Raw genomic sequence first — 17,418 nt, forward strand, 5'->3', positions numbered from 1 at the left:
AGCAGCTGATAAGAGAAGATCCTCTTGGGATTCCTCCTTTCTCCCACCCAATTTGCAAGCTTCAAACCCTGTTTGCTGGCCGTGACCATCCAGGGATGCCCCTGCTGCAGATAAAGACGTTGTAAATTAGTCTAACTCAGCGGGAGAACAGCCCATTCAGTTGTCGACATCTTTTAACTGGAAGCACCAGGACCACTGAAGGAAAGATTGGAGACCACCGAACGCAGCCCGAGTCACCAAGCTACAGACTGCCGACAGCTTTTACTTCACTGGACTGTGAAGTTGGCAAATCTATCCTTCCCCATTCTGTAAGCTATTGCTGTATGTATGTGTGAACTCCCGAGCGTGGGAGTGATTCTCCGGCCTCGTTGCGCTCTCACTCGAGCGAAACAAGGCTGATGAATAGCGGGAGAGATGGAAAACGAGAACAACGCCGGGCACAAAACCATTTGCAATGCAACCGACCCCCTCTCATAGGCGAAATCGGGATCTTGCCATAGCATGGCGCGAAACTAATTATCACCACTTAAACCCTATTTCCATATAATTAATGGCATCCACCCCATGTTCAACGACCTCCCGTGATTCAGCGGCCTCCCCAGCAAGTGGTCACGCTGGTGCTGATTCGTCCTCCATTTTAAGAAAATGAACCTGGCAGATGGGCTGCTGCGGGGAGCCGAGGAGGTGAGAAGCCATTTTCATTCACAGGTAATGAGCAGGGGGCACTGGGCTTGCTGCCCCTGTGCTGGGGGGGGGGGGGGGGCAGCCTTGGTTGGGGTGGGCTGCCATGGGAGTATCGGAGTTGAGGGGGGGGGGGCACTACTGGGCCGTTGGCAGTTGGGGGGGGGGGGGTGGGAAGGTGGCGGACATGCGCAGGTCCGCCATGCCAACCCCTGGACCGTGTGTTCCCATTCTGGGGGTGCCCCAGCCCCTTGAACACCCGAGGTTTGCCCCACCAACCACCCACAACTCCCGCTGACCGCAGAGGCCTCTGGCCATACGGCTGATGGCTATTGCTAATAGGGAATTGGCAATCGTGGTTAAATGAGCACTTCACACAACCCAAGTTGATCTCCGTGGGTAGGCTGGCCATGTGGGAGTCATTGCCTAGCATCCCGAACACACCTTAATGCATGGACACTGTGTTTGAACAGATGCAGCCTCCAACTGTCGATCACCCAGGAGATGGGTCCCAGCCACATGCCCATGGCTGGGTGTGCCCCCCCCCCCCCCCCCCCCCCACGTGCCCTCAGTGATCCTCGATGTGCTTGGCCTTCCTTATGCTACTGCTGTGTTTCAGTGTATTCCCAGGATGCAGTTCAGAGGTGGAGGCAGCCAGCTGCTTATCACGTGTCCCGTGGCCTTTGATGCCCCAGGCAGGCAACGGGGCCGGAGGGCCGGCTCACTTGTCGGCAGCACATGCACAGCTGTGCCGCCCTGTTCCGGGTGCTGGCTGTCAGACATAGGCTCATCAGAGGGGTGGAACATGGGTGAGCTGGTAACCATGCCCACCAGTCCATAGGATGGGTCCGTGTTGCCACCCAGGGCCCCCTCCTCCCAGTTGGTGCCCATAGGGCCCTGGGGTTCACCTCGGGATGGAGGGCAGCTGGTGCCAGCCCTGGCGGCTCCCCAATGTCTGCACCATGGTGTTGAAGCCCTCGGCGATGCTCATCAGTGATTGGACCATGCTCTGCAGTGACTTGGCAATACCCACCTGCGACTGGGACAAGCTCCGCGGCACCTTGACCATTCCCATCTGAGAGCGGGACATGTCCCCCAGCATCTCATCAAGATCAGCCTGGTACTGGGTCACCCCCCCCATCGAGTCGGACATTCTGCCGAGACCCTCAGCCATGGCTGTCACTGTCTGCACCACACCTTGGACACCTCCATTCATGCTGCTGACATCGTGCACCAGGCTCTCGACTGCGGTCACAACCCGAGCAGTGTTGGTATCGGTGCCACGCATTGCCAGCTCCATCTCCTGCGCCCAGAGCCTCTGGGACTCCTCCAATCAGTCTTGGGTCTGCTGGAAAGTCGTTGACATCCCCCTCTGGATGTCCTGGCCACTCCCTAATGTCTCCAACAGCTCCCATGGGTCAGTCTATACGGCATTAACAACTCACGTGTGACAGTCCATCCGGGTGGGACCCGGTGGATCCTCACCTTTGCGGCCTGTGCTGACCTCTGCATTGATGATTGCTCTGTCCTCTACCTCGCCCATTACCTCCAGGGCCCGTTCCTCAAAGGTGGTGAAGATTCTTATGTCTGGCAACCCTCCGCCTGTCTGGTCATCCCCCGGCAGTTGTGGGAGAGCTTCTCCTGCGGAGACACAGAGAGGGCCATTAGCCACACACGTGGTTCACAATGGTGGAGAGCGGGTGTGAAGGGAGGGCTGAGGTGATGGGAGGGTTGGGGTGAAGGGTGGTCGCTTTGGCAGGTGAGATGGTTTTGGGCGGGGATGGGGTGGGGCTGGTGTCAACTCACCTGTGCTGCCCGGTGTAGGTCAGTGACCTTCTTCCGGCACGGGAGGCCGATCTTCCCGGTCACGCTGCCTGAGTTTACAGCACTGGCTGAGTTTACGGCTACATCCCAGACAGCACTGGCTGCCCTGTGGCTCACCCTCCTGGGCCCCAGGAGAAACACGACGTCCCTCTTGGCCTCCACCGCATCAAGGAGCCTCCCCAAGTCTGCGTCCCCAAACCTTGGGGCCGGTTGTCTCAACACCATGGCTGCGAGCTGAGTGAGGTTGGCTGTGCAACTGCAGTTTAAGTGCTGCTCGACCTTGTTAATTGGGAGCTGGCGAGCGCGGTCCTGACGAAGGAGCTGGCGAGCCTTCATTTGCGACAAGAAGCCCGTGAGGCCTCATTAAGTAGACCAATTAACGTTGAATCGCGTTGCCGGCCTCGTCGGGACAAGCGTCGGGAAGCTCGCGGCAGTTCCCGCTCGTTACCACACTTGGAAATCTTTCCAGTGAGGATGCGGTGCATTGGAGGGGCGACCCAAACCTTGATCCAATAGTTGGGTTTGGAAGAGGGTCATAAAGGAGGGAGGTTGTATGGAAGAGTTTAGATGAGGAATTTCAGAGTGTGGGACTTCGGCACGTGAAAGCACGCCTGATAATCGTGGCTTGAAGGGAAGGGGTGCATTCAGTGGAAAACCCCGTTGACAACAGCGACGCCAGAAGATCCCGCTGGCAGCCAATAACGGGCTACTTCCGCCTCCACGAAACAAGGCTGCAAGGAAAATCCCGCCCTGTATTTTCAGCATAACTCACTCGTACAGAGCATCTCAAGAACCGGAGGAACCGTTACACCCAAACAAGTAGTACTATCCAAAATAGGAGGGTGTTTTGAAAAGCATGTTGAAAATCCTTTTCTCTCTCTCTTCAATCATTTACCCAGCAGCTGGCAATTGATACAACATACTCTCTTAACACTGCATTTAGGATCTGTACCCATTTCAGAGCTGATGACTTCACCGATCTCAGGTGGGAGTCCGATAAGCCTGAGGCACCAGAAGCTCTACGTACACAATGCAAATACAATACCAAAAGGGCTGTATGAACACAAGCAATGCGATAACCATGGCATTGAATAAACCATTTTACCAAACTACCACTTCTCACCCCCACCACCCAGCCCATCAGTATGTCTCCTTCCATTACATGCTGATCTACTGGACTGCATGGATCAGTTGTTCAATGCCATCTTAACCGCCACAAATTCATTGAAATACCAACAAACAAGATACAATAAAACGGTTAATGCTCGACGCGCATCAACAGCCCTGCTGTAAATTTCCTCTGACAAAAAAAAGGTTTAATCTAAAGCACAGACTGTGATAATGATAACGTAATATAATTTTAAATGAAGTTCTTATAATAATTGCCAATCTATTACATGCCAGCCTTCCAACTGCTGCAGGGCTTTGATACTTTTTCAATAACGTCTTATTGACAGTTGTGCTCGTGTACATTTTAGCAGTTATTTGCTTGCAATAATGTAAATTTCATCATCATTTAGAGCATCTGATACCTATTAGCATAGTCCTGCGGGGTTTCCTGGTGAGTAATTAGATCAAGGATATTGTTCTTTTGCAAAGCAGGTAGGGGATAGGAAGCTAGCAAAGCGACAGATATTAAATCCAGATGCTCACAATACTGCAGCCTCAAAAGCTAATTTAGAATTCCAAATCAATTTCTTATGGCTAGGTCATATGTAAGATGTGCACAGATGATGATTTCCAACATCATAATAAAAAGACATGAATCCATTTGCAGTAATGGCAGAATGTGCCAAACATCAGCGCACGTTATCTCATTTTATTTTTATAAGTACAGGAATTAAATCTACCGAACACGATCGCATCCAATTTAAAGGCTTTTTTTTTAAAACTTCAATTAAAATGTTTTGCTGACTAATCTTCAGGACCCAAATTTGTTCAGAGAAAGCACAGATATAGCAGAAGATGATGTAATTATATTATTATTATTAATCCCATCAATGGGCATGGTTTCCCTTGCTGCCATCTGAAAAGTCGGCGTAGAACACATACCCGCCGATACTGCCTGCACCGCAGACGTTACACTCTCCAGGTGTGTTAATTAGCTGGAGACGGGAATTCCGCTGCGTACTTGGAAGATTTCTGGCCTCGGAGGCCTGCTGGCCACTCTGATTGGCTGGCAGCTCTCGGGTCCTTGCAGTGCCAGGAGCCGCAGTAGTCAGGACTGGGATTGCATGCCACCCTCAAGGCCTGAAGGTGCAAGGGGGTATGAGTAGGCATGAAGGTCCAAGGAGATGGGGGTGTTTAATGGAGTGAGAGCTGGAGGAACTGACATTCGTCATTAAAACAATGAAGCAAAGTACTGTACAAACAAAGAAATGTACAGCACAGGAACAGGCCCTTCGGCCCTCCAAGCCCGTGCCGACCATACTGCCCGACTAAACTACAATCTTCTACACTTCCTGGGTCCGTATCCTTCTATTCCCATCCTATTCATATATTTGTCAAGATGCCCCTTAAATGTCCCTATCGTCCCTGCCTCCACTACCTCCTCCGGTAGTGAGTTCCAGGCACCCACTACCCTCTGCGTAAAAAACTTGCCTCGTACATCTACTCTAAACTTTGCCCCTCTCACCTTAAACCTATGCCCCCTAGTAATTGACCCCTCTACCCTGGGGAAAAGCCTCTGACTATCCACTCTGTCTATGCCCCTCATAATTTTGTATACCTCTATCAGGTCGCCCCTCAACCTCCTTCGTTCCAGTGAGAACAAACCGAGTTTATTCAATCGCTCCTCATAGCTTATGCCCTCCATACCAGGCAACATTCTGGTAAATCTCTTCTGCACCCTCTCTAAAGCCTCCACATCCTTCTGGTAGTGTGGCGACCAGAATTGAACACTATACTCCAAGTGTGGCCTAACTAAGGTTCTATACAGCTGCAACATGACTTGCCAATTCTTATACTCAATGCCCCGGCCAATGAAGGCAAGCATGCCGTATGCCTTCTTGACTACCTTCTCCACCTGTGTAGCCCCTTTCAGTGATCTGTGGACCTGTACTCCTAGATCTCTTTGACTTTCAATACTCTTGAGGGTTCTACCATTCACTGTATATTCCCTACCTGCATTAGCCCTTCCAAAATGCATTACCTCACATTTGTCCAGGTTAAACTCCATCTGCCATCTCTCCGCCCAAGTCTCCAGACAATCTAAATCCTGCTGTATCCTCAGACAGTCCTCATCGCTATCCGCAATTCCACCAACCTTTGTGTCGTCTGCAAACTTACTAATCAGACCAGTTACATTTTCCTCCAAATCATTTATATATACTACAAAGAGCAAAGGTCCCAGCACTGATCCCTGTGGAACACCACTGGTCACAGCCCTCCAATTAGAAAAGCATCCCTCCATTGCTACCCTCTGCCTTCTATGGCCTAGCCAGTTCTGTATCCACCTTGCCAGTTCACCCCTGATCCCGTGTGACTTCACCTTTTGTACTAGTCTACCATGAGGGACCTTGTCAAAGGCCTTACTGAAGTCCATATAGACAACATCTACTGCCCTACCTGCATCAATCATCTTAGTGACCTCCTCGAAAAACTCTATCAAGTTAGTGAGACACGACCTCCCCTTCACAAAACCGTGCTGCCTCTCACTAATACGTCCATTTGCTTCCAAATGGGAGTAGATCCTGTCTCGAAGAATTCTCTCCAGTAATTTCCCTACCACTGAAGTAAGGCTCACCGGCCTGTAGTTCCCGGGATTATCCCTGCCACCCTTCTTAAACAGAGGAACAACATTGGCTATTCTCCAGTCCTCCGGGACATCCCCTGAAGACAGCGAGGATCCAAAGATTTCTGTCAAGGCCTCAGCAATTTCCTCTCCAGCCTCCTTCAGTATTCTGGGGTAGATCCCATCCGGCCCTGGGGACTTATCTACCTTAATATTTTTTAAGACACCCAACACCTCGTCTTTTTGGATCACAATGTGACCCAGGCTATCTACACCCCCTTCTCCAGACTCAACATCTACCAATTCCTTCTCTTTGGTGAATACTGATGCAAAGTATTCATTTAGTACCTCGCCCATTTCCTCTGGCTCCACACATAGATTCCCTTGCCTATCCTTCAGTGGGCCAACCCTTTCCCTGGCTACCCTCTTACTTTTTATGTAAGTGTAAAAAGCCTTGGGATTTTCCTTAACCCTATTTGCCAATGCCTTTTCATGACCCCTTCTAGCCCTCCTGACTCCTTGCTTAAGTTCCTTCCTACTTTCCTTATATGCCACACAGGCTTCGTCTGTTCCCAGCCTTTTAGCCCTGACAAATGCCTCCTTTTTCTTTTTGACGAGGCCTACAATATCACTCGTCATCCAAGGTTCCCGAAAATTGCCGTATTTATCTTTCTTCCTCACAGGAACATGCCTGTCCTGTATTCCTTTCAACTGACACTTGAAAGCCTCCCACATGTCAGATGTTGATTTGCCCTCAAACATCCGCCCCCAATCTATGTTCTTCAGTTCCCGCCTAATATTGTTATAATTAGCCTTCCCCCAATTTAGCACATTCATCCTCGGACCACTCTTATCCTTGTCCACCAGTACTTTAAAACTTACTGAATTGTGGTCACTGTTACCGAAATGCTCCCCTACTGAAACATCTACCACCTGGCCGGGCTCATTCCCCAATACCAGGTCCAGTACCGCCCCTTCCCTAGTTGGACTGTTTACATATTGTTTTAAGAAGCCCTCCTGGATGCTCCTTACAAACTCTGCCCCGTCTAAGCCCCTGGCACGAAGTGAGTCCCAGTCAATATTGGGGAAGTTGAAGTCTCCCATCACCACAACCCTGTTGTTTTTACTCTTTTCCAAAATCTGTCTACCTATCTGCTCCTCTATCTCCCGCTGGCTGTTGGGAGGCCTGTAGTATACCCCCAACATTGTGACTGCACCCTTCTTATTCCTGATCTCTACCCATATAGCCTCACTGCCCTCTGAGGTGTCCTCTCGCTGTATAGCTGTGATACTCTCCTGAACAAGTAGCGCAACTCCGCCTCCCCTTTTACATCCCCCTCTATCCCGCCTGAAACATCTAAATCCTGGAACGTTTAGCTGCCAATCCTGCCCTTCCCTCAACCAGGTCTCTGTAATGGCAACAACATCATAGTTCCAAGTAGTAATCCAAGCTCTAAGTTCATCTGCCTTACCCGTAATGCTCCTTGCATTAAAACATATGCACTTCAGGCCACCAGACCCGCTGTGTTCAGCAACTTCTCCCCGTCTGCGCTGCCTCAGAGCCACACTGTCCCTATTCCCTAGTTCTCCCTCAATGCTCTCACCTTCTGACCTATTGCTCCCGTGCCCACCCCCCTGCCATACTAGTTTAAACCCTCCCGTGTGACACTAGCAAACCTCGCGGCCAGGATATTTATGCCTCTCCGGTTTAGATGCAACCCGTCCATCTTATACAGGTCACACCTGCCCCGGAAGAGCTCCCAGTGGTCCAGATAACAGAAACCCTCCCTCCTACACCAGCTGTTTAGCCACGTGTTTGTCTGCTCTATCTTCCTATTTCTAGCCTCACTGGCACGTGGCACAGGGAGTAATCCCGAGATTACAACCCTCGAGGTCCTGTCTTTTAACTTTCTGCCTAGCTCCCTGAACTCCTGCTGCAGGACCTCATGCCCCTTCCTGCCTATGTCGTTAGTACCAATATGTACAACGACCTCTGCCTGTTTGCCCTCCCCCTTCAGGATTCCCTCTACCCGTTCGGAGACATCCTGGACCCTGGCACCAGGGAGGCAACATACCATCCTGGAGTCTCTTTCACGTCCACAGAAGCGCCTATCTGTGCCCCTGACTATAGAGTCCCCTATAACTATTACTCTTCTGCGCTTTGACCCTCCCTTCTGAACATCAGAGCCAGCCGTGGTGCCACTGCTCTGGCTGCTGCTGTTTTCCCCTGATAGGCTATCCCCCCCGACAGTATCCAAAGGGGTATATCTGTTCGAGAGGGGGACAACCACAGGGGATTCCTGCACTGACTGCCTGCCCTTTCTGGTGGTCACCCATTTCTCTGCCTGCACCTTGGGTGTGACCACACTTACATAACTGCGATCTATGACGCTTTCCGCCACCTGCATGCTCCTAAGTGCATCCAATTGCTGCTCCAACCGAACCATGCGGTCTGTGAGGAGCTGCAGTTGGGTGCACTTTCTGCAGATGAAGCCATCCGGGACACTGGAAGCCTCCCGGACCTGCCACATCTCACAGTCAGAGCACAGCACCCCTCTAACTGACATTGCGTCAATTAATTAAAATTAAAATTTGTCTTTTTTTTTAATACTTTTTTAAATTTCAAAGTTACTGTCAACTATCTGTTTCCTAGCACTAGATTTCTAATAGAAATGCGATAGCTAACTATAATATTCTCCGATCTCTGGCTTAGATATCCTCTAAATTATAATTAAGTTATTATGTTTAATTAGATCCCAAATACTCAAAAAAATTTAGGTTAGAATCCCAACCAGCCACTCAGGTCACAGCTTTTCTGTGATGTCACTTGAGTTTCCCCCCGACACACACAATTTGAAAAACAGGTATAAAAGTAAAAATCACTTGCTTACCTTCTGAGATGTTCTCAGGTTCCCTCGCTGACAGAGACTGCTCCTCCACCTCCAATCCTTGACCTGCACAATGCTAATAATATAATAATATAATATGGCACTTACCTTACACCAATGGGTCTTATTATTAGGTTAGAGGAGGAGGGCGGGTGGGAGACACTACACGTGTAGTGTCTCGGGTTTCCTCTCCACCAGAATTTATTGGGGGGGGGGGGGGGCACTTGCCAGAGGTCGAACTTCCGGTTCCCGCCGAAATCCAAAGGGCTGCTCCTGCAAAGGTAAGTGCTTTTAAATTCACTACTCACCTCCCAGAAGGCCCCTGCGCACCGCTGCCGCCGAAATCCAAAGGGCTGCTCCTGCAAAGGTAAGTGCTTTTAAATTCACTACTCACCTCCAAGAAGGCCCCTGCGCACCGCTGCCGCCGAAATCCAAAGGGCTGCTCCTGTAAAGGTAAGTGCTTTTAAACTAACTACTCACCTCCCAGAAGGCCCCTGCGCACCGCTGCCGCCGAAATCCAAAGGGCTGCTCCTGTAAAGGTAAGTGCTTTTAAACTAACTACTCACCTCCCAGAAGGCCCCTGCGCACCGCTGCCGCCGAAATCCAAAGGGCTGCTCCTGCAAAGGTAAGTGCTTTTAAATTCACTACTCACCTCCAAGAAGGCCCCTGCGCACCGCTGCCGCCGAAATCCAAAGGGCTGCTCCTGTAAAGGTAAGTGCTTTTAAACTAACTACTCACCTCCCAGAAGGCCCCTGCGCACCGCTGCCGCCGAAATCAGCATCAACGGGGCCGAGGTGGAGATGGTTAGCAGTTTCAAATTCCTAGGGGTGCACATCTCCAAACATCTGTCCTGGTCCACCCACGTCGACGCTACCATCAAGAAAGTTAACAGCGCCTATACTTCCTCAGGAAACTAAGGAAATTCGGCATTTCCACAGTGACTCTTACCAACTTTTACAGATGCACCACAGAAAGCATCCTATCAGGCTGCATCACAGCCTGGTATGGCAACTGCTCGGCCCAGGACCGCAAGAAACTTCAGAGAGTCGTGAACACCGCCCAGTCCATCACACGAACCTGCCTCCCATCCATTGACTCCATCTACACCTCCCGCTGCCTGGGGAAAGCGGGCAGTATAATCAAAGATCCCTCCCACCCGGCTTACTCACTCTTCCAACTTCTTCCATCGGGCAGGAGATACAGAATTCTGAAAACACGCACGAACAGACTCAAAAACAGCTTCTTCCCCACTGTCACCAGACTCCTAAATGACCCTCTTATGGACTGATTTCATTAACACTACACCCTGTATGCTTCATCCGATGCCAGTGCTTATGTAGTTACATTGTATATGTTGTGTTGCCCTATTATGTATTTTCTTTTATTCCCTTTTCTTCTCATGTACTTAATGATCTGTTGAGCTGCTCGCAGAAAAATACTTTTCACTGTACCTCATTACACGTGACAATAAACAAATCCAATCCAATCCAATCCAAAAAACAGGGCCATTGCTCCAGTAACGGGCACGGGTCTTCCAGCCAGCCTCACCCTATGCCTGACTTTGTTGCAGTCTCAGGCCCACGCCCCTGTTTCCCCAACACGGAAAATGCAGAGGCCTCTTTAAAGGAGGATCTGTTGAGTTAGGTGGTTTCCCAACATAACTTTCCTGCTTCCTCGACCAAAATCCAGCCCTTGGACAACTTACTGCCGGCACCTCCAAGCGCTGGCGAAGTACCACGAGTGGTACCTTTGCAAAGGCCCCCAAATCCGGTGTCAAGGAAAACAGTCCAATAGAAGCATCCTCCCCAAGCCACATGTCTGTTCCTTCACTGTTGCCGAGTTAAAATCCTGGAACTCCCCTCTCTAGCAGCACTGTGGGTGTACCTACACCACATGGGCTGCAACAGTTCAAGAAGGCAACTCAACCACCACCTTCTGAAGGGCAATTAGGAATGGGCAATAAAATGCTGGCCTAGCCACACCCCGGAAAGAATAAAACAAACACACACACACACACACAACGCTGGTATGGCTACATGAAGAAGATAATCCATTTCCAGTAAATTTAGACTGAAACTTTACTCAATGGAAGAATACATAATCACTCTCCGAGATAATTCGGAGCCCTTGAATTACATTAATGCTGCTTGGAGGTTTAAGTGCACTGTTTTTCACCGCTCATTACCATCCTCTTCAGGTGCACTCCCCACTGCTGCCTTGCTCCTTTCAACAAGAGCAACAAGATAGGATCACCAACTTGTTCTTACATCGATCCTTTCATAACCCCAGGACATCGCAAAGCACTTTACAGTCAGCTAATTACTTCGAGGGAGTTGTTAAAGCATATGAATCAGGTAATTTTTTCCCAGTGTCCTGGCCAATATTGATTCCTCAACCAGTATCGCTAAAACAAAGCCATACAAAGTAAAATGTGATTTAGGGGTTGGAAATTTGACATAAGAACAGGATGCGGGAAACCTGCAGCATGTCTGGCAGTATCTGGGAGAGGGAAGCGGAGCTGATGTTTCAGGTCAATGACCTTTCATCAGAATGGATCAAGGGATTTGGGGATAAGGCAGGAAAACACAGTTAATAAGGAAGTTCAGATATGGTCTTATTGAACAGAAGAGCAGGTTCGAGGGTCTGTCTTATGCTTCTATTTACCCCCGTAAGCAACATTTTCTTTCAGCGAACAACTAACAATCCAGGTCAGCAACTGATAGCTTCCAGTAATTTTACTGTTGCAATATTATTCTGAGGTTTCCCACAGCTTCCTTTTACTCTATACACAGCAACAGTGTTGTACAATAAATCAAGTAACTTGACAAGTTAATGGCCTATAAATAAAGATTGTGATGTCAGTTAAGGGCATATCTTACAGATAAGATGTGACAGGAATTTTGTGGCGCGACTCTGTGCAAGGCAGCAAAGGCAACATTTGGAAAGCCAAATACAAAAACAAAGCAGGGAATTCCAGCACGGTATTTTTTATTTGTTCGTTCACGGGATGTGGGTGTCAGTGGTTGGCCAGCATTTATTGCCTAATCCACATTTGCCCTTCAGATGTGTGCAAGAGGATTGAGCCGTTTCCACAATGCTGTGGCCATCTTACACTGGATAGCTTTTTAAAAACACATACACGTCTCTGTTTAACAAAAGGTAACATGATCAAATACAAAGCTTCCTCAGGTCTGAAGTTTCTTGGTCACTAGTATTCAATAGGAATGAAGTGGAGGCCAATATTTGAATAATAATTGTTTTACACACAATTGAATTAGCAGTACTCTTCTCTTGTAGGATGTGGGTGCCATTGTCAAGGCCAGCATTTGTTGCCCATCCCTAATTGTCTATCAACATGAACTGAGTGGATTGTCAGGCCATTTCAGAGGGCAGTTAAGAGTCAACCACATTGCTGTGGGTCTGGAGTCACATGTAGGCCAGACCAGGTAAGGACGACAGATTTCCTTCCCGAAAGGACATTAGTGAACCAGATGTTTTTTTTTATGACAATCAACAATGGTTTCATGGTCAAGGGGCTTTTCACAGTAACTTCATTGCAGTGTTAATGTAAGCTGACTTGTGACAATAAAGATTATTATCATTATCGAGACTAGCTGATCTCATCTCAATTCTTAATTGAATTTAAATTCCACCAGCTGCCGTGGTGGGATCAGAACCCTTATCCCCAGAACAATACCACTATGCCACCATCTCCCCCTTAAAATAACTGAAACCAGGATGGTTTGAATTCCTGCCCCGCATTCATCTTCATCCCATATCACACTGTCAGGAGCCAAGAGTCATGAATTGAACTAGCAACAGTTTATTTCTCCACAGACAAGGACATGCAGCCTTAAAAATATTAACTTAGGGCAGGATGGTGGCGCAGTGGGTAGCACTGCTGTCTCACGACGCCGAGGTCCCAGGTTTGACCCGCTCTGGGTAACTGTCTGTGTGGAGTTTGCACATTCTCCCCGTGTTTGCGTGGGTTTCGCCCCCACAGCCCAAAAGATGTGCAGGGTAGGTGGATTGGCCACGTTAAATTGCCCCTTAATTGGAAAAAAATGAATTGGGTACTCGAAAATTTATTTTTTTAAAATATTACTTTAAATTTAATGTAGCACACTGAATGCTAGTTTTGCCACTACATGTGGCTTCTTTATTCATCATGAACATATGGGTTATCTGGGAAGATATGTCTGCTGAGGACTAGTGTTAGAGCTGTAGGAAATGGCAACTTCTGTCAAAACTATAGATGATCAATATTGGAGACAGTGCAAAAGATATCTTCCTGGATTGACTCTTCAGCGGAGTAAACCGAAGAAGGAAATCTAAAGAACGGGAATAATTTGCAGCGGTAAATCCAGAAATGGAAGGAACTTTGATTCGACTAGCAACTAATCACAGCTCAGTGAAACTACACTGATAAGTAAGTGACAACACTCAAATTTCCCTCATAACCAACAGTAACACAATAACTCAACTATTACTACCCATTATATATATCCCACCTCGAACTAGAAATAAGCCGATAACCTACCGATATTCACCCTGAAACCATTGCCAAAATCTCTCTGCACCGCACAGGTGCAGTAGGGTCCCCTGTCAATGGCTAAAACTTTAAACAGGCACAATCTCTCTCCCTATCTGGTTCAGTGTGAAGGTGACAACTCCGAATTGGGGACCATCAGAGCCTATTCTATACTTGCATTTCGCATGTCTAAAACAAGCAGCACAAACCCATGTTAACCAAAACAAGAGAGGGCATAAAATGCAGCAGGCTCCGTTCTTGGGCCAGTTTTCATTGGGCATATTGCCCACTATTCTAAACTCAGCTCAGCACTAAACATTTCCGTTGTGCGCGCCAGTAGTGTACAGGTGCGGGTTGACGTGGGACTGGAGGATAGCACTGTCCACGATATGATGTGTAGAGTCACATGGTAATAGGCTCGAAGAACAGTCAAGAAGAAACCTGCTTCGGAGCAGCACCATGCATAGCAGTAACAAGGATCCGTATATGGTTAAGGATTCCCAATAAATGGTTCATGATTAAACATGAAAGTCTCAAAATGTCATCAATGAGGCACGTAACAAATCCATAACACAACAACTTCTAACCCCCCACCCCAAGCTCACTGAAGCTTCCATAAAATCATAACAATTACACCATTGAAAGTGGCCATTTGTCTCTCTGTGCTGGTGTTGTCTTTTGCGTTCCCATTTCTAAACCCCCAAAGATCTTTGTATAATCCCATAATTCATGTGAATTAAATTTTGCTCTTCATCTCTATAATCATATATGGTGAAGTAACCTACAGTCAAAAAACCCTCAATTCACCTGTTCCACTCCACCTTGGTTCTTCCATTGCGAATCGCTGTTTTCTATTCTCTGACTCACCAGTCACCTAGTAACAGAAATAATCTGTCATTGTTTGCCCACAATAAGGTCTATGGATTTTACTCACTGCTTTATTGGTTTCTCCTTTCTCAAGCCGCTCCGATTCATCACCTTGCTGCTGCTACCAGCTGGGAAATCGCCACAGCGGAATTTTTAACCCTTGCCAGTACAGGCCAATGCGAATCAAAAGAAGAAAGTGCAGCAGGCTCCGTGCTTGGGCCATTTTTCACTGGGCCCATTACCAGAACTGGAGGTGGGAGCATGCTAAAAATAGGCTTGCTTGCCAGCGTGCCAGTTCCCCAGCTCCATGCTGCACCCCCACTGAGCCTTTTGTGAGGAAGTAGTCGGAGGAGTAAATGACACGGCTTAAAGGGCCCAAAAAGGTCAATTGAAGGAGATCGGCTAGGATTTTCCAGCCAGCTTCCCACAGGTGGCTGGGACCAGTTTAACTGCCTGGAGATGGCCTGTTGGCAGCAGACTGGGGTGGTGTTGGGGACACGGTTCCAGGCAAGCCTGGATGCCATCCCTGCCTGGCGAGTGACAAGGTCAAGCTGAAAGTCAACCTGTAGAGGGGTACTCCACCCCAGTGGCTACTTGGCTGTAAGATCCATTTTTAGTTTCATAAAGTTGAATGCTTAACATGATTTTCCTTTATGAAATCCATGCTGGCTTTCCATAATTATCCTGCATTTGTCCATGTGACGATTAATTTTACCCTGAATTGTTTCCAGAGGTTGCCCCCACCACAGTTAAACTGACTAACCTGCAGTTCCTTGACCTTTCGTTACACCTTTATATTAATAAGGGTGTAACGTTTACAATTCTCCAGCCCTCGGGCACCTCCCCCGAGCCCAAGGAGAACTGAAAAATTATGGCCAGTGCCTCTGCATTCTCGCTTCCTTTAGTATCATTGGAAGCATCTCACCCAGTCCTGACGCCTTATTTAAGTACAGGCAGCCTGTCCATTAACCTCCTCATTTTCAATATTAAACCCTTGAAACAATTTTAACCTTTCAGGATTCTGTCCATCTCTTTCATCACCCTTGATCCAGGTTCAGGAAGGTGCCCAAATAGAGCAGACTGGGTTGATTTGTCTGATGACATTCTCCCCCCCACCCCCCCAGAGAGCACAGAACCACCAAGAATTTGAACGGCAAATCAATCAGGGGTTTTCTGGGGGGTAGGGATAGCAATCAAAGGAGTTGACTCCATTCTGCATATTGCCCTTCTCCCGTGACGACCATGTTGTCTTATTTACCCTGGGGTAACATGGACTGCAATTAGATGCTGTTGGACTGTAAAGCATACAGTCCAAACTTAGACGTTGGTTCAATAAGATTTATTGAACTTCTTCAACAATGCACACAGCTTGCTGTGGGTTGACACTCTACTCTCTAAGTGTACTAACTTTAACTAACTAGACCAGACTAGCTCTGATCCACGTGTAGAAGGTGCCAACTGATATATACACCCTGACTGTCACTACAGTTGTCACCAGTGGAAAGAGGGGGAGTGCTGATGCCTCCTGTGTTTTATAGTAGGAAGCCCCCCTCTAGTGTTCCATCTGGTGATTGGTTGTGTTCTGTCCTGTGTGTCTGTCTGTCACTGCCTGTCTGTCACTGCCTGTCTTTACCTCATGATGTGCATGGGTGCATATTATGACAGACCAAACTTAAATTAGAAGCTCGCTGAGTGAAGAAGCCGTGGAACAGTGGCAGAGTGGGGGATGGGCAGTGAAGAGTCAGGCTACAGACAACATCCAGTCACACACATTGACAGATTCAAGTCACCACACTCAACCACTGAATCTCTCTCGCAACCCACAAATGTGTTGCAAAGGGACTAATCACCATTTACACGCCACCTTTTATGACTTTGGGATGTTGCAAAGCACTTTTGAAGCACAGTCACTCTTTTCTTTCTTAACGACAACTGAAAATCGCGATTAAACATTGTCAGGAGTGTCAAATATCATGATTACCTTGCGTTATAAATGACTCAAATGTGTATAAATGGCCATTGTGGTGCTTTAGTAACAAAGGATGGGGGAGGGAGGTCAACAGTTAGAAAAACCTGAATAAAATAAAACACATTGAATCAAATAATGGAAAAGAGGCACTATTTATTGCTTTTCCAATATATGTAGGTCTGACGTAATCACATTAATGAAGCTGCTCTAAATTCCAATCCAAATTATAATTATTCATATTTCCAAAAGCTCTACTGGAATTGTTACTGTCCAAAGTTCAACATGAATGACATCAGGAAAGGATAGCCATTTCCAATATTGCTAAGTCGCGAATAAATCATCTGAGATTTTGGCCTCCATCCAAATGTCTCTTCATCAACCTCGTCCCTCGTCCAACTAATTTTTTATTTGTCTTTTTCTGCCATAGTTTCCTGAAAGCAGTGATCTGTATTGGGCACAAGCAATCCTCTGGCACCTCGCCCATGTATCTGATCCTTATGCAAAGCACAGATACCAACTGCTGACAGGCCTTTCAATCATTAGGGACAATACAGCAGAGTTCAGCATGGACCCTGAATTATTGTCCACCCCATGTACTGGATGGAGTCACTGGCCAACATCAGGTCAGGGAACCCCGCTGAGCATGGGGACACGGAGACCAGTTTAGTGCTCCCATTAATACGAAGCTGACTTCTTAAAATATCGCTTTTATGCTGTTTACTTTTAAAAAATAAATGAAACGAGCACTGTTCATGTTAAATAAACATTTTCCAGGGAGAATTCCAACTGATGGAATTACATGAACATTAAAAGAAAAAAGACATGGTAAATCTGCACACTCGTAGCATAACATCATCTTGGAAAAACTAACGTGATGCTCTCATTCCAAAGGCAATCACGATTAATTAAGCAACTGGTTGTAGCT

The 17,418-nt window shown here is 47.7% G+C and overlaps 1 protein-coding gene across 7 annotated transcripts in view; it reads right to left on the minus strand.

Moving 5' to 3' along the window:
• LOC140408399 (serine/threonine-protein phosphatase 2A 55 kDa regulatory subunit B gamma isoform) overlaps positions 1-17,418 on the minus strand; it is a 495,785-nt gene that overhangs the window by 158,642 nt on the left and 319,725 nt on the right. For 2 of the 7 annotated variants that reach the window (XM_072495544.1, XM_072495545.1), the window contains one exon: positions 2,167-2,322. The exons of 4 other annotated variants lie outside the window; for them this stretch is intronic. In XM_072495544.1, coding sequence (XP_072351645.1) covers positions 2,167-2,322 — 156 coding nt within the window. Of the gene's footprint in view, positions 1-2,166; positions 2,323-14,464; positions 14,532-17,418 lie in introns of all 7 variants that reach the window. One more of the 7 variants, XM_072495550.1, reaches the window with a different exon arrangement.

The sequence above is a fragment of the Scyliorhinus torazame genome, chromosome 3 (genome assembly GCF_047496885.1).
Source record: "Scyliorhinus torazame isolate Kashiwa2021f chromosome 3, sScyTor2.1, whole genome shotgun sequence".
Taxonomy (NCBI): domain Eukaryota; kingdom Metazoa; phylum Chordata; class Chondrichthyes; order Carcharhiniformes; family Scyliorhinidae; genus Scyliorhinus; species Scyliorhinus torazame.